Raw genomic sequence first — 18,875 nt, forward strand, 5'->3', positions numbered from 1 at the left:
TTTTCTAAATCCAGCTTGAACATCTGAAAACTCACGGTTCACAGATTGTTGAAGTACAGCTTGGAGAATTTTGAGTATTACTTTGCTAGCATATTAGATGAGTGCAATTGTGTGGTAGTTTGAGCATTCTTTGGGGTTGCCTTTCTTTGGGATTGGAATGAAAACTGATCTTTTCCAGTCCTATGGCCACTGCTGAGTTTTCCAAATTTGTTGGCATATTGAGTGCATCACTTTCACAGCATCATCTTTCAGGATTTGAAATAGCTCAACTGGAATTCTGTCACCTCCACTAGCTTTGTTCATAGCGATGCTTCCTAAGGCCCATTTGACTTCACATTCCAGGATGTCTGGCTCTAGGTGAGTGATCACACCATCGTGGTTATCTGGGTCATGAAAATCTTTTTTGTATGGTTCTTTTGTGTATTTTTGCCACCTCTTCTTAATATCTTCTCCTTCTGTTAGGTCCATACCATTTCTGTCCTTTATTGAGCCCATCTTTCCATGAAATATTCCCTTGTATCTCTAATTTTCTTGAACAGATCTCTAGTCTTTCCCATTCTATTGATTTCCTTTAGTTCTTTGCACTGATCACTGAGGGAGGCTTTCTTATCTCTCCTTGCTATTCTTTGGAACTCTGTGCTCAAATGGGTATATCTTTCCTTTTATCCTTTGCCTTTGGCTTCTCTTCTTTTCATGGCTATTTGTAAGGCCTCCTCAGACAATCATTTTACCTTTTTGCATTTCTTTTTCTTGGTGATGATCTTGATCACTGCCTCCTGTACAATGTCAGGAACCTCCATCCATAGTTCATCAGGCACTCTGTCTATCAGATCTAATCCCTTGAATTTATTTGTCACTTCCACTGTATAGTAAAGAAATTACAATAAAATACTTCTTTTGAAATTTAATATTTCAAAATTAAATTTATTCTGTTTATTACCTTTATTCATAGTAGAGCTAAAGGTAATAGAGTAGTTGATTCTAAAGAAGAGATGAAAAAAAAAATAAAGAAGAGATGAACCTTTAAATGATTAATTAATTAACCTCAATTTACATAATTCCCTTATTATTTGCATAGTTAATGAGCAGAGTTTGATTATAGGTCATTAACAGTTATTAATAAGTGAAACTGTGTTAGAAATACTACTTGGGTTTGTATTTCAGACTCAAGAAACAAAGGTCAGTCATGAAATGTTAATAACAATATTCAAAGCATTAGGCATCAAAGTAACATTTTGCTTTCAGGCTTCACAGATTTCTGAGAGGATAATTCATGAATTTGCTAACTGGTCTCACTCTGCATGAATATAGGGCACATATAATTATACATGAGTATATAAGCTAAACTTTTATTCATCTCAGATTTCCATTTAAATTACAGTAGTGAGAACTAGTTTATTATACTCACATATAAGACATCAATATGTTTTTATTCTTATTTCTTGCAAAATGCTAGGTTCTACAACTTAAATTCTTTCAAAGAAAGATGACAGATGGTTTTCAATTAACTTTTACATTTATTTTTGTTTGCAAAGGCAGGTTATGTTATGTAATTTAGAACTATTCTAACCTTTCAACTTTTGATTTAGTCAATTCAATTTACAATTTGAGGCATTCTCTATATTTTCTAAAAATGCAGTTGCCTCCAGTTAAAGATTTTAAAAACTCAAATAACTGGACTGCTATTTTTAAACGACTTACTTATCTAGTGATGAATAATCACTGAAGACCATTTAATGCCTTTAATTTCAAAGACATACTATATGTAATCTGATTTTTCCAATGATTTGGTTGTGCTTTTTACAAACAACTGTGCAGGCCTCTACATTAGACCAGTGAGTGAGATTTGAGATAATGAACAGATAAATGAATTATTTTATGATCATCTGTTCAATTACAAATGGATACAGAACATTCTATAGTACATCTTTTGCTCTTCCTCCCACTTTGTTCACTTTTCTCCTACACTGCTGGGGTGCTCTCTCTCTATCTGACATTCCTAGGAGTACTCTTGCTCTGTCTCAGGGTCTCTTCTGTTTCCTCTTTCGTCTTTTAAGATGCTAACTGATGGAATGCTGTGAGAGTATGTTCACAAGTGGGCTCAGAGTAAAAGGTAAATATTTTATTACCTGTTTTGTACTTTATACCTTCTCTGGGCATGTATCTGCTAGTGGTTAAATTAAATATAGTTTTCTAGGCTTTTCTGGCTTCTAAAAAAGTTTCCCATTCTTTATAATAGTTGATATATGACAATGTTAAGTGACGAAAAGATGGATTGTTTAACTTGCAAAGATGTATAATCTCAATCAATGGAAAAGAAAAGTGCTTATCCCAGTGCAGGAGACCCGGGTTTGATCCCTGGGTCTGGAAGATCCCCTGGAGAAGGAAATGGGAACCCACTCCAGTACTCTTGCCTGGAGAATTCCATGGACAGAGGAGCCCGGCAGACTACAACCCATGGGGTCAGAAAGAGTTGGACATGACTGAGCAACTAACACTCCTTACTCACAGCTCTGGGCACAGAGTGAGCACTTAACAAAGGAGAGATGTTGCTATAAATAAGCTTAAAATTTGAGAAAAAAAGTCCTTTGTCAAGCCATGTGTCTTGATTACAGTAATTACAGCACTTCATGTATTCTCTCCTCACCATCCTATTCCATTATCGGTAACATCTCTCAGAATCTATGCTGGTCCTCTTCATAAATTGGCTTTTACTCAGTTTTCTGTATGCATAAACTATATTACACTGAAATGCTGAAGAAAGATTTGGGAGTCAAAAGATAGCTTAAATCTCCCACTTTTCATTTACTGACAGTGACATTTTTTTAAAAAATCACTTAACCTTTTCTTGTCTTTGTAAAATGGGAATAATAAATCTCATTTCCTAGAAATGGATGTGAATTAAATATAATGCTATGTATAAATTATAACAAATGTTAGTCATTCTTTTTGAGATGCATTTCCCTCTGCTCTCAGAAAATACAAAGTACCAGAAGCCACACAATTCAGGGAATATATAGTAATCCTGTGCCTATTAAAAATATACACTTCAAGGGGTTAAGCTTCACAATGTGATTAAGGTTTCGTTTTTTTTTTTTTTTTAATGAAAATATACTGACAATGATAGCATTTCAATAAGATTGTACAAAATTTGAAAATATTGTGTTATTACCTTGACATTTAAGGAGTATGAAATCATTTTCTACATTGTGATCCTGTTGTTGTTTTTATAGTGGCTGAGTCATACTTCACTCTTCGCAACCCCATAGGCTATAGCCCACCACGCTCCTCTGCCCACGGGATTTTTCCAGGCAAGAATACTGGAGTGGGTTGCCATGTCCTTCTCCAGGGGCTCTTCCCAACCCAGTGATCAAACCTGTGTCCCCTGCATCAGTAGGTGAATTATTTACTTCTGAACCAGTGGGGAAGCCTGAATGGCCATGTATCAATTCTTAAAGTGAATGAGCAATCATCTTCAAGTGTTAATGAATGTTTTGTAATCTCCACTGAGGATTTTATTTTAGATATTTGTTATTTCGCTAGAAAATAAGTAAAAACACCATAAAATTCTTGTCAAATTCTTAAGTAATACAACTTACTTTTTGAAGGAACTCGGAGATTGGCGAGGACCACTTCTAGGGAATCAGCTTGAACTCGAAGTACATAGCTTGTCCTTGTTTCATAATCCAGAGGGGCATTCACGTAGATTACTCCTGTGATGTTATTGATTCCAAACTTATCTAGAATCAAAATACAATTCCTTTGTCACTCTCTTCATACTATAAGGGAAAATAATTCTCTTTAAAAATCACAGTGATTTCAAAAACACATATAATAAGAGTAACACATCAAAGTGACAAAATGAGGGCTTTGGGAAACTCTGTTTCAGCTCTAGAAATTATCAACATTTAGTGTTTCCCTAAATGCATGATTTGAAATTCTAGGTTTTTTTTGTGATTCTCCTGGAAACTGATGTTTCTCTGGTCAATTAAGTCTGTGAAACAATATATACTGCATTCTTCACCATAGATACACATTATCTTCTACCATGGCAAATGCTTCTAGAAATCTTGTTTTAAAGAAATCCACTTAATTTTGTTTAAGCAAGTATTTTATGATGCTGTTGGATTATTATACTTTTTATGATTTAATATATCTTATTATCCTGCAGATTTAGTGTTCTGTTAAGAATATGAGGAAACAAACATAATTTAATATGTTAGTTATTTTAAAAATATTATTTATTACTTTAAATATCTTAAAATATTTGGCCCTGAAGTGTATTTTTTAGAATAAATTTGGTCATACATATTTGAGTGATGAGCAGAGCACATTGGCAAACTTTATAATATCCTACCTCTTTCACTCTCTCTTTTCCTCACTTTGGTTTTCTCTATAGCATTATAACTGCCTAAATACTAAATATTCATTAGCTTGATCATTGTTATTGTCTAGATCCTTTTATTGGATTGTTAAAGTCTACAGTGATGATAACGTGTGTACTCATTTGGGTCCAACTCTTTTGCAACCCCATGGACTGCAGCTCACCAGGCTCTTCTGTCCATGGAATTTTCCAGGCAAGAATACTGGAGTGGGTTGCCATGTTCTTCTCCAGGGGATTTCCCCAACCGAGGGATCAAAACTGTGGCTCCTGCTGCATCTCCTGCATTGCAGACAGATTCTTTACCACTGAGACACTATTTTGTTCACTTCTTTCTCCTTAATTCTGGAAGGTACTGAGTGCATGATAAATGCTCAATAGGCTTAGTAGACTAAATTGACAAGCAAATGAATTGAATGTAAAAATAATCATTGTGGTGGAGTGAGGGTAATAAGTAGAACCACCTGTCTATATTCAAGGAAGAGAACAGATAAAATCACAGAGAAAAGTCATAAGAACAAATTGAGAAAACCATAGCTTCAGTCAGATGTAAGTTTAAGGCAAAAGGAAAGTCAGTAATATTTAGGGAGGAGGCATAACAGCCCAGGTGAAACAAAGAAAGTCAATAAGAAAAGTACAATATTTAGCACTTGCTTTAGGGGCAATAACTTTTAGTAATGGTTGGTCACTGAATTGGTTTTATTTATAAAAGTTGAAAACAACTTTCATAATTTCCTTGCAAACTGCTTTACAATATTAACATCTCCTAATTTAATATTGAAATGCATTTGTTTATGAAACGTATATTAGTTTTTTTTTTTTAACCATCTACAACATTCCAGGCCATTTAACTCATAAAAGGGAAAACCAGAGGACAACTAACTGTGGGTAATAGGAAAAAAAAAAAGAATCAAAATGCTAATATAAAACCGAGTCACAAACTTATTCCTATAGGCTAGCAAGTCAATCTGTTCTCTGTGAAAAGTGATTGGTAGACAAAATCAAACTATTTTTTTACTTATAACTGTTGATTATATGTTTGCTTCACTGAGGAATCACACAAAATGCACGTGAATTTTATGAGGCATGTGGCTCTTTGGTCATCCACAGTTATTTTTGTTCCTAAAATTTCTTCAGGATTAGCTAAGGTATGACATGGGTTAAGGGTTATAGATGGCACAGAACGGTGGTGAGAGACTACTTTAGGCAACAATTGTGATCAAAAGCTGAAAGTACACATGCATTAATGTTGAATAAATGTCATTAAATATCCCTAAGTCAGGGAGAGGTGAAGGCTTTCAGAACTGGATATTGAGTATTCCCTAGTGGAAATTAATAACCTTTGTCAATATAACTGGATTTTTAATCAGATTTAACACATAATTACATTTAAGTTAGACACATCTTACTAGAAACATAAACAGTAATGAAATCTGAAATTTATTCCAAATCTAAGTTTATTGTTTCATGATGAAAAGTGTTAGTCACTCAACTCTGTGCAACTGTGTGCAACCCCATGGACTGTAGCTTACCAGGCTTCTCTGTCCATGGAATTCTCTAGACAAGAATGCTGGAATGGGTTGCCATTTGACTAAACATATACTCACCCTCTTCATTTCCTGCAACAATGGAGTATACAATGCTCTGATTGATGGCTGCAGCAGAAATTACACCCACCATAGTCCCTCTGGTTGCAAGTTCACTTACTGGAGGAGGTCTGCAGGGTGCAAGAGAAGATAATTTATTTTTATTGTCCATTTCCTCATGGTGGAGCTTTGTATTTAATAGTAGAATATGTTAATGTTGTATTTGTTATTATTTGAATAGTACTATTTTTGAACTTTTCAGCAAAATACTACATTCAGACCCTAGGCCTAACAAACTGTGTTCAAAATTATGCAAATGTTCTTCATTAAGAATGTCTTGTCATCTGTACATTACTGCTTCAGCATCTCCAAAATATTGTATAAAATTCATTTTGCTTGTCTCTGAAAAAACTTCTGAATAGAATGCAATAGGTAGATACCACTTGCTATCTCAAGTTGCTGAAGAAAAATATGACTTTTACATTGGTAATATTAGCATATTTAAGCAAATGACCTTCAGTTTCTTTCTAGTCTAGTCCTTATCCTTGCTCTACTATAAAACTTTAACTGTCCTAAAAATATTTGAATGGATGACATTATAAAATTAATATTTCTTTTGACTTCACTTATTTTACTGAACTTTAACCATATTATGCCCCCATTCAGTGATACTTAATTTTATTTATTTAAAACATTTTATTGAACTATAGCTGATTTACAATGTTATGTTAACTTCTGCTACACGTAAAAGTAACTCATTATATGTATATAGTCTTTTTCATGTTATTCTCCATTAGAATTTATTACAGGATATGGAATATAGTTCTTTGTGTTATATAGTAGGACCTTGTTCTTTATTCATTCCATAGTTAGTAATTTGCATGATACTTAATTTTAAAAATATGTTTTCAACAACACACTATCTCATATTCTAAATCTCCATTTTATTTTACAATATTGGTCACTGCAACTAGGCTATTAGAACTTTATCTTCATAAACCAATGAAAATAATCCCACTCTTATAATTCACAGATACTGATAACATCCAGCTTCAACAGATTTAGAAAATTCTTAAACATAAAGTTCTGAATCTTGTTATAGTCCAGTCAATCTATCTAAGCCATCTGAATTCTATAAGATTTAGCCTCTTTTCTCAAACTGATAAGATAAATCCTACTGTCACTCTTTCATGTGGCCTTTTATCTTTTATCCTTCATTTTTATCACCATCTTCTGAGTTCTTCTAATCTAGATTACATTACACAATTGTATATTGTACTTAATGAAGCCTTTTATAACAAATTCTGAGTTACCAATATAGTATGAAAAATTAATTACATACAATTCTTCATAAACATCTTGTCCAAAATATTATGCTATTTGCCACTGTACTCCATATACTGGACAGACTAAAATTACCTAAATGTAAAGTGACCTATCTTACAGATAACTACTATAGCACCTAATGGAGGTCCACATCTCCACTGCATGGTCAATAACTATTTCTTGATAAAGTATAAGAACTAATCTGTATAATTTTAATAAAATTAAATTTATCCACTTATTTATTTAATTTTACTTCTCTGCATATTTTCTGTCTTCTTTTTTAATAGCATCCAGGTATAGTTTTGGATAACTATATCTCCTTAATTATTAGTCTAACTGTTTTGGGTAGAACTGACTGACTCAATGGACATGAATTTGAGAAAGCTCCGGGAGTTGGTGATGGACAGGGAGGCCTGGTGTCCTGCAGTCCATGAGGTCACAAAGAGTTGGACAGGACTGAATGACTGAACTGAACTGACCAAATCCCCAGGGTATATGCATAGACACATTACCCAGCTCTGGCTAATGAGGGCATTTTATGTTTATTGCTCATATTCATGTGTGACAAATGTCTTATGCAAACTCAATGAAAGTCTTGACCAAGAATGTTACTGTAACCAATAAAACATACACACAAAAAAAGTTTTGTTGTTGGCTAGAATTTTAATGTTTTTCCCTATAAGAAGGTTCTTGTTAATAATACCAACACAAATGGAATAACTAAAGGTTGAAAACATATCCACTACACTTTGATTAGTATTCTAAATGCTGTTATACTTGAAGCTGGGTAAACTCATCATTTCAGTTACTATTAGTAAAACAAAATTCTCCTGCATTTCTCCTTATATCTAGTATTTCAGTCCCTTGAAATCAGGAGTTCCAAGTAATTAAAAAAATGTTTAGATAAAAAAAGGATACATTCACCTATGTAGGCACTTTTAAAGAAAGTTATGTCTGAGATAACACAATTTTATTTTATAAGCAATTCATCTAGACATTGTCACAGTGTCACTTCAGTGAAATAGGGGTGACTTTTGTAACCTTGAACCTAAAATAACAGTTGTCTAGCACAAAAAAGTAAGGCACTTAGAAAAGTGACACTAAGATTATTTTGACGGACTAATTTGATTATGAATAGAAATCTTTTGTATGATATTTTAGATTATAAACAGACATTGAGACTGATGGCTGTTTGCCACATTGGCTTGTGGTTGACCTCAGTGACTGTGAAATCATTAAACCTGGAAAGGATTAAAATTAGAGAGCTATGGAAACACATTATGATCCTCCATAATCTTCCACCTTGGTAGTCCTACTACCCTTGTGTATCCCTTTCTTTTTGTTGGAGGGTCAGACTGTGACTTGTCTCTAATGAATAGAATACAGCAAAGAAGATGGGAGGTCACTTCAGTAATTATGTTACATAAGATTATAACTTTTCATTCTTGCTAGTAGACTCTGACTACCTCCCTTGCTGGATTTAATGAAGCAAGTGGCCATGTGAGATGGTGAGTTCTGACCAATATCAGCAAGCAACTGAGACCCTCACTCCAACATCCATGTGGAACTGAATCCAATCAACAAAAGCATGAACTTGGAGGTGGACCGTTCCCTTGTTAAGCCTCAGTGATATTCTAGCCCCAGACAACATCCTGACTAAAACCTGTGTAAGAATGTGAAAGGTTCTTACAGATAACACATTCCTGATCTACAGAAACTTAAAGATGCTAAGTGTGTTGTTTTAATTCATTACATTTTTTTTCAAGAATTGAAAATCTTTTTTTATGTATAACAAAAGCTCCAAATGATACCAACAGTCCACTTTATGGACACACCAGACTAAGAGGAACTCCCCCATATGTGCCCAAGAAGTTAAGATAAAAATATTTGTGCCAAATTCTACTAGCAAAACATTACATAAATATTTAATATCCATCACAAGAAAAATCAATACATTGTGGCATACTGTCACAGTAGAACTTATAAGTGGAAATTAATAAAATGAAGCTACATACATGAACATGAATAAAGCAAAAAAACAAAGAACAAAAAACTGTGTTGAGTATAAAAAGTAAAAGTTCCAGTAGGTTATATATAGTATGATAATATTTATATAAAAGTTAAAACATGCTAGTAATATATATTGCTTAAGGATTTATACATATGTTGTAGAAGTATAAAATTGTGATTGATTTTATGAATACCAAATCTAGTGCAGTAATTTTGAAAGGGACAACAGATCATAATAGCAAAACATTAACAGTCTGCAAACATAGCATGGTAGGTAATTACATGAATATTTTTATATTATAAATTTCAGAATAGAAAAATGTTATTCAACTTAGTGATTTAAAATACATGTGTGTTAAAATGAAGTCACACTTGCAAAAGCTCTGGATGAAAGTAAAAAGTGCTCTGAAATTAAGTATTCATGATCAGGGGCACGATGGAAACCTGTTTTCTTTATCTACTTGATTCTCTTTGGAATGGAGGCAGGGTCAATTTGAAGCTCAGTGCCTCAGGGCCCAGACATTCTGGATCAACGTGATCAATGTCCATCCTTGACTCAATTCCAAAGGTCAGAGAAGGAACATAGGAGGGTGTATGGAAGGCAGTGTGTTCATGATGGAGGTGGGGAAAGCAGGGTGAAGGGCGGGACATCTTGAGTCATCTCTGGTCCTTATAGCTTCTTTCCACTTGAGCCCCTTGCACAAGGAGGGAGGCAGTATATCAGAGAGTATGCAGGACCTGTTACAGTTTCCACCACCTGTGGAAGTAAGTGACTATGAAACTGATCACCAATACCATTTTGAAGCCCAGGAGGAAAGCCACAAAGATAAAGGCAGGCATTTCTGGACCTGTGCTCCCAGTGGGTTTGTATATGTCCTGCACTGCTGTGGACACTATGAGGCTGGCCTGGATGGGAGGCTCGGTCTCATGCTGCACCTTGTAGGTAAGTACACATTCAGACTCCTGCACTGAGACAGTCAACAAATGCAAGCTTTCCAAGGTGTAGGTCCCATCACTATTCTGCTTGGACAGAGGTTGCACAGCTCCCTTGAACATATGGCAGTTCTCCAACCAGCTGAGATGTACATTCTTTGGGTAGAATCTCTGCACATGGCAGGTAACTGCCACTCCATCCAAGGAGTGTGAAGGTTGGGACACAGTCACTATAGAGGGGATTGTCACAGCACAGAGAAAGCAGAAAATTACCATAGGAAGTTCACCATGGGAACCAGCAAGCGCCTGCCACAGAGGAGTTAGGTGTTGGTTAACAAATACATGCATAAGTAAGTGCATGAGTGAATGCATGCTTGGATGGAAGCAAAGAATGATGAAGCCATCTTAATCTTTCCTTTCTTTTCTACTGTGGACATTCAATAGAAAAAGATGAACCTGAATTTCATTTAAGAACCTCTTAATCAGCTGACTTACTCTATAACTTGATGAAGCTTCCTAACTTCTAATCTTTTTAAAAAAATTTTTATTGAAGGATAATTGCTTTACAGAATTTTTTTGTTTTCTGTCAAATCTCAACATGAATCAGCCATAGTTACCCTCAGTTTTGAACCTCCCTCCCATCTTACTCCCCATCCACCCCTCTAGGTGATACAGAGCCCCTGTTTGAGTTTCCTGAGTCATATAGCAAATTACCATTGGCTATCTACTTTACATATGGTAATGTAAGTATCCACGTTACTCTTTCCATACATCTCACCCTTTCCTCCCCTCTCCCCATATTCATAAGTCTATTCTCTATGTCTGTTTCTCCACTGCTGCCCTGTAAATAAATTCTTCAGTACCATTTTTTTTAGATTCCATATATGTGTTAGAATATGATGTTTATCTTTCTCTTTCTGACTCACTTCACTCTGTATAATAGGTTCTAGGTTCAGCCACCTCATTAGAACTGACTCAAATGCATTCCTTTTTATGGCTGAGTTATATTCTATTGTGCATATGTACCAATGGAGTTGTATGAGCATATATGCAATGAGTTGTATGAGCTCCTTGTATATTTTGGAAATTAATCCTTTGTAACTTGTTTCATACACTATTTTCTCCCATTCTGAGGGTTTTCTTTTCACCTTGCTTATAGTTTCCTTTGCTGTACAAAAGCTTATAAGTTTAATCAGGTCCCACTTGTTTACTTTTATTTCCTTTATTCTAGGAGGTGGGCCATAGATGATCTTGCTTTGATTTATATCATCGAGTGTTCTGCCTATCATTTCCTCTAAGAGTTTTATAGTTTCTGGTTTTACATTTAGGTCTTTAATCCATTTTGAGTTTATCTTTGTGTGTGGTGTTAGGAAGTGTTCTAATTTCATTTTTTTACTCGTAGCTGTCCAGTTTTCCCAGCACCATTTATTGAAGAGGCTGTCTTTGTCCCATTGTATATTCTTGCCTCCTTTGTCAACAATAAGGTACCCATAGGTGTATGGGTTTATTTCTGGGCTTTCTATCTTGTTCCATTGGTCTATATTTCTGTTTTTGTGCCAGTACCATACTATCTTGATGACTGTAGCTTTGTACTATAATCTGAAGTCAGGAAGGTTGATACCTCCAGCTCCATCCATCTTTCTCATGACTGTTTTGGCTATTTGGGGTCTTTTGTGTTTCCATATGAACTGTGATTTTTTTTTTGCTCTAGTTCTGTGGAAAATGCCATTGGTAATTTAATAGAGATCACATTGAATCTGTAGACTGCATTTGGTAATATAGTAAGTTTCACAATATTGATTCTTCCTACCCAGGAACATGGAATCTCTCTCCATCTGTTTATGTTGTCTTTGATTTATTTCATTAGTGTGTTATAATTTTCTGTGTACAGTTCTTTTGTCTTCTTAGGTAAGTTTATTCCTAGATATTTAATTCTTTTTTTTTTTTTTTTGCAACGGTGAATAGGATTGATTCCTTAATTTCTTTCTGATTTTTCATTGTTTGTATATAGAAATGCAAGTGATTTCTGTGTACTGATTTTGTATCCTGAAACTTTGTTAAATTCACTGATTACCTCCTGTAATTTTTTGATACTATCTTTAGGGTTTTCTATGTACAGTATCATGTCAGCTACAAACGATGAGAGACTCATTTCTTCTTTTCTGATGTGGATTCCTTTTATTTCTTTTTTTTTATTTTTTTTCTCTCTGATTGCTGTGAGCTAGGACATCCAGAATTATGTTGAATAATAGTGATGAAAGTGGACACCCTTGTCGTATTCCTGATCTTAGTGGGGATGCTTTTGGTTTTTCACCATTGAGAATGATGTTTGCTGTAGGCTTATCATATATGGCCTTTACTATGTTGAGGTAGGTTCCTTCTATCCCCATTTTTTGGAGAGTTTCAATCATAAATGGGTGTTGAATTTTGTCAAAGGCTTTTTCTGCATCTATTGAGATTATCATATGGTTTTATCTTTCAGTGTGTTAATATGGTGCATCACATGGATTGATTTGCATATATTGAAGAATACTTGCATTCCTGGAATAAACCCAACTTGATCATGGTATATGACCTTTTTGATGTGTTGCTGAATTCTGTTTGCTAACATTTTGTTGAGGATTTTAGCATCTATGTTCATCAGTGATACTGGCCTGTAGGTTTCTTTCTTTGTGTTGTCTTTGTCTAATTTTGGTATCAGGGTGGTGGTGGCCTGGTAGAATAAGTTTGGAAGTGTTCCTTCCTCTGCAATTTTTTGAAAGAATTTTAGAAGGATAGGCATTAGCTCTTCTTTAAATGTCTGATAGAATTCTCCTGTGAAGCCATCTGGTCCTGGGCATTTGTTTTTTGGGAGATTTTTGATCACAGCTTCAATTTCAGTGCTTGTAATTGGGTTGTTCATAATTTCTGTTTCTTCCTGCTTCAGTCTTGAAAGATTGAACTTTTCTAAGAATATGTTCATTTCTTCCAGGTTATCCATTTTATTGCCATATAGTTATTCATAATAGTCTCTTACAATCCTTTGTATTTCTGTATCATCTGTTGTAACCTCTCCTTTTTCATTTCTAATTTTGTTGATTTGATTCTACTCTTTTTTTCTTGATGAGTCTGGCTAAAGTTTTGTCAATTTTGTTTATCTTCTCAAAGAACAAGCTTTTAGTTTTATTAATCTTTACTATTGTTTCTTTCATTTCTTTTCCATTTATTTCCGCTTGGATCTTTATGATTTCTTTCCTTCTACTAATTTTGGTTTTTGTTTGTTTGTTCTTTTTTTTTTCCAGTTGCTTTAGGTGTAAAGATAGGTTGTCTGTTCGATGTTTTTCTTGTTTCTTGAGGTAGGATTGTATTGCTATAAACTTCCCTCTTAGAATTCCTTTTGCTGCATCCCATAGGTTTTGAGTTGTCATGTTTTCACTGTCATTTATTTCTAGAATTTTTTTGATTTCCCTTTTGATTTCTTCAGTAACTTGTTGGTTATTTAGAAATGTGTTGTTTAATCTCTATGTGTTTTTGTTTCTTACTTTTTTTTTTAATTCTTGTAATGATCTCTAGTCTCATAGCATTGTGGATGGAAAAGATGCTTGATATGATTTCCATTTTCTTAAATTTACTGAGGTTTGATTGGTGAACCAAGATGTGGTCTATCCTGGAGAATGTTCCATGTGCACTTGGGAAGAAGGTGTATTCTTCTGCATTTGGATGGAATGTCCTGAAGATATTGAGATCCACCTCATCTAATGTATCATTTAAGGCTTGTGTTTCCTTATTAATTTTCTGTTTTAATGATCTGCCATTGGTGTGAGTGGGGTGTTAAAGTCTCCTACTATTATTGTGTTGCTGTCAATTTCTCCTTTTATGTCTGTTAGTGTTTGTCTTATGTATCAAGGTTCTCTATGTTGGGTGCATAGACATTTACAATTGTTGTGTCTTCCTTTTGGATTTTGATCCCTTGACCATTATGTAGTGTCCATCCTTATCTCTTGTAATGTTCTTTATTTTAAGGTCTATTTTGTCTGATATGAGGATGGCTACTCCAACTTTCTTTTGTTTCTCATTTGCATGGAATATATTTTTCCATCCTCTCACTTTCAGTCTATATGTGTCTTTAGGTCTGAGTGGGTTTCTTGTAGACAGCATATACATGGGTCTTGTTTTTTATATCCATTCAGCCAATCTGTGTCTTTTGGTTGGCACATTTAATGTGTTTACATTTAAATTAACTATTGATATATATGCTCCTATTGCCATTTTCTTAATTGTTTGGGGTTGATTTTGTATATCTTTTTTTCTTCTCTTGTATTTCTTGACTATGTAAGTCCATTTAACGTTTGTTGTAAAGCTGGTTTGGTGGTACTGAATTCTCTTAACTTTTGCTTGTCTGAAAAGATTTTTATTTCTCTATCAATTTTGAATCCTTGCTGGGTACACTAATCTCGGTTGTAGATTTTTCCCTTTCAGTACTTTAAATATATCCTGCCATTCCCTTCTGGACTGCAGAGTTTCTGCTGAAAGATCAACTGTTAAGTGTATGGGGGTTTCCCTCTATGTTACTTGTTGCTTCTCCCTTGTGGCTTTTAATATTCTTTCTTCGTGTTTAGTCTTTGTTAGTTTGATTAGTATGTGTCTTGTTGTATTTTTCTCCTTGGGTTTATTCTGTATGGGACTCTTTGTACTTTTTGGACTTGATTATTTCCTTTTCCATGTTGGGGAAATTTTCAACTATAATCTCTTCAAAATTTTTCTCATACCCTTTCTTTTTCTCTTCTTCTTCTGGGAACCTATAATTCAAATGTTGGTGTTTGATATTGTCTCAGAGGTCTCTGAGACTATCCTCAGCTGTTTTCATTCTTTTTACTTTATTCTACTCTTCAGAAGCTATTTCCACCATTTTATCTTCCAGCTCACTGATTCATTCTTCTGCTTCAGATATTCTGCTATTGATTCTTTCTAGAGTATTTTTAATTTCATTAATTGTGTTGTTTGTCTCTGTATGTTTTTTCTTTAATTCTTCTAGGTCTTTGTTAATTGTTTCTTGTATTTTCTCCATTTTGTTTTATTTCTCATCTTTACTACCATTATCCTGAATTCTTTATCAGGCAGTTTGCCTATTTCCTCTTCATTTATTTGGACTTCTGTGTTTCCTGTTTGTTTCTTCATTTGTGTAGTATTTTGCTGCCTTTTCATTATTATCTTTTTTTTTTAACTTATTGTGTTTGAGGTCTCCTTTTCCCAGGCTTCAAGATTGAATTCTTTCTTCCTTTTGATTTCTGCCCTCCTAAGGTCAATTTCTGGGTCAGGAAGATCCCCTGGAGAAGGAAATGGCAATCCACTTCAGTACCCTTGCCTGGAAAATCCCATGGATGGAGAAGCCTGGTAGGTTACAGTCCATGGGGTTGCAAACAGTCAGACACAACTGAGCTACTTCACTTCACTTTAAGATTGGTCCAATAGTTTTTGTAAACTTCTTATAGGGTGGGATTTGTGCTGAGTTTTGTTTGTTTGTTTTGTTTTTCCTCTGATGGGTAAGGCTGAGTGAGGTGGTAATCCTGTCTGCTAATGACTGGGTTGTATTTTTGTTTTGTTTGTTGTTTAACACACCTGCACAGGGTGCTACTGGTGGTTGGGTGATGCTGGGTCCTGTATCCAAGTGGTTTCCTTTGTGTGAGTTCTTACTATTTGATATTCCCTAGGGTGGAAACAGTGTCAGGCTTTATTTTTGGGGGCTCCAAAATCACTGCAGATGGTGATTGCAGCCATGAAATTAAAAGACACTTACTCCTTGGAAGGAAAGTTATGACCAATCTAGATAGCATATTAAAAAGCAGAGACATTACTTTGCCAACAAAGGTCCATCTAGTCAAGGATATGGTTTTTCCAGTGGTCATATATGGATGTGAGAGTTGGACTGTGACGAAAGCTGAGCACTGAAATATTGATGCTTTTGAACTGTAGTGTTGGAGAAGCTTCTTGAGAGTCCCTTGGACTGCAAGGAGATCCAACCAGTCCATCCTAAAGGAGATCAGTCCCGGGTGTTCATTGGAAGGACTGATGCTGAAGCTGAAACTCCAATACTTTGTCCACCTCATGTGAAAGTTGACTCATTGGAAAAGACCCTGATGCTGGGAGGGATTGGGGGCAGGAGGAGAAGGGGACGACAGACGATGAGATGGCTGAATGGCATCACTGACTCGATGGACATGAGTTTGAGTACACTCCGGGAGTTTGTGATGGACAGGGAGGCCTGGTGTGCTGCGATTCATGGGGTCGCAAAGAGTAGGACACGACTGAGCAACTGACTGACTGAGGGTTAGTTCTCTGGTAGTCTAGGGTCTTGGACTCAATGCTCCCACTCCAAAGACTCAGGGCTTCATCTCGAGTTTTGTACAGTTCTATATATTCTTTTCCACTGGTAAGGTACTCCTGTCCGCTCTCAGCTGGTGTTCTGCATGCACTTCTGTCTGTTTTAATTCATTACATTTATAGTAGCATTGTTATGGTGCAATAGAGAAGTAATACACGTGGTTTGAATGAAAAAGCAATTATTGTTGACTTACTATAGATCAAATTTCATACAACTTGTTGATATAACATACATTTGTCATAGTGTGATCATTTTCATATACTGAATTTCTTTCTGTGGAAATAGACACTGTTTACTTATCTATCTTGTTACTACATGAGGTAAGAACTAAATCTTATACTTTCCATAATTAATTTATAACTGGATCCTTATAAAGTACATAAATATAAAAAGTCTACAGTTAATTTTCCCTTAGCTTTAACATTATAAAAAATACCATTTCTCATTACAAAGTCTAAATAGGAAATATTTTATGCATATTTTTGTACAATCAGGATGAAAATAATTAATACTAGGAAAAAGCTACTGGCATAGTTTCAGAAGGAATTTAAATCTTATGTCCACCACTAAAATCATTTAAACTTCTATTTGTTAGTAAAGGTTTAAAACAGATTTACTTCTGGGCAAAATATCTCATTAACCTTTGTCTTAATTGTGTCAACACACTTCTTTCTATCAGAATCAAACATACTATAAAAATTCAGTTTTCCCCTAGCTAGGATTAAAAGAACCTTTATAATAATGAGCATTAGATCACAAAATTTCAACTCTTCTATTTATTGCCAGACAGAGGCCATTTTATTTTTGTTTTATGCCCTAGTAAGTACCAGTTACACGATGGGGCAAATTATATATTCCCTTTGGAGTCACATATAACTTGAATATAAAATGTAGTATGTGTGCGTGCTTAGTCACTCAGTCCTGTCTGACCTTTTGAGATCTTGTGGACTATACCCCACCAAGCTAATATGAAATATAGAAATTGGTGTAAATCAGGATGCATAAAATCAGATGTCAGAAAGGATAAGAAAATAACAATATTGAATGAAATGGACATAAATTAAGGGGAGAAAGATGAGAACCTGAAATTCAAGAATTCTACTTTTTAAAACTAGATTTACTGCCAACATAATTGAAACAAAGCCATCTAACTCTAAAAGACACTTGAAACAGCTAGGGCTCAAAAGTGAAAATATACAGCTTACTGATGAAGCTTAAGAGTCAAAAGAGCAACTGGGTTCCCATTCCTCAGAAAAATGATTGTTGAGAGGATGCTAAAGGAAATGGTTATACCTTAGATAGGCACACAAGTTGACCCTGGAGAGATTAATGGTTTTACATTTTTAAAATGCCTTAAGGAAGGGCCTTCAGTAAGTTTGTTCGTTTGTTTGTTTTCACAAAGCTTGAGCTGAATCAGGCTTCATATCCACATGTCCTAACATTTTCCTGATGAGAACACTGGGTACTATTTTTCCCTCAAGTGCAACACTTTGGCCATAGTTTACATCAGGTTTTTTTTTCTCTTTTCTTTTTTTTTCTTTTGGCCACTCTATACAACATGTGGTATCTTAGTTGCCAGGCCAGGGACTGAATCCCTGCCAGCCATAGTGAAAGCACAGAGGCTTAACCACTGGCCTGGACCACCAGGGAAGGGTTTCATTCTTTATGTTGTACAGTTCTGTGGGTTTGGACAGAGGTAAAAAGTCATATATTCACCATTATATTATCATACAGAATAGTTTCAATGACTGAAAATCTGTTCCTCATTTGTCTATCCCCATTGTTGATGTTGTTCAGTCGCTAAGTCATGTCCTACGTTTGCAACCCCATTGACTGCAGCACATCAGGCTTCCCTGTCCTCTAATATTTCCTGAAGTTTGTTCAAATTCAGTCCATTGAATCGGTGATTCTATCTAACCATCTTATCCTCTGCCACCCTCTTCTCTTTTTGCCTTCAATCTTTCCGGGCATCAAGATCTTTTCCAATGAGTTGGTTCTTCGCATCAGGTAGCCAATGTATTGGAACTTAAGTATTGGAACTTCAGCTTCATTTGAAACACAGTGTTTCTAATGAATATTCAGGGTTGATTTCCTTTAGATTTGATGGTTTGATCTTCTTGCAGTTCCAGGGACTTTCAAGAGTTTTCTCTAGCGCCACAATTTAAAAGCATCAATTCTTAAGCACTCAGCCTTCTTTATGGTCCAACTCTCACATCTGTATATGACTACTGGAAAAATCATAGCTTTGACTATGTGGACCTTTGTCAGAAAAGTAATT

At 35.1% G+C, this 18,875-nt stretch overlaps 1 protein-coding gene across 1 annotated transcript in view; it reads right to left on the minus strand.

Moving 5' to 3' along the window:
- The window catches only part of PCDH15 (protocadherin related 15), a 1,286,954-nt gene that overhangs the window by 129,129 nt on the left and 1,138,950 nt on the right, over positions 1-18,875 (minus strand). Inside the window, exons 26-27 of the mRNA XM_043476181.1 lie at positions 5,989-6,098; positions 3,600-3,740 (exon numbers count right to left, since the gene is read on the minus strand). Of these exons, the coding sequence (XP_043332116.1) occupies positions 3,600-3,740; positions 5,989-6,098 (251 nt within the window). The remainder of the gene's footprint in view (positions 1-3,599; positions 3,741-5,988; positions 6,099-18,875) is intronic.

This window comes from Cervus canadensis, chromosome 8, assembly GCF_019320065.1.
Source record: "Cervus canadensis isolate Bull #8, Minnesota chromosome 8, ASM1932006v1, whole genome shotgun sequence".
NCBI lineage: Eukaryota > Metazoa > Chordata > Mammalia > Artiodactyla > Cervidae > Cervus > Cervus canadensis.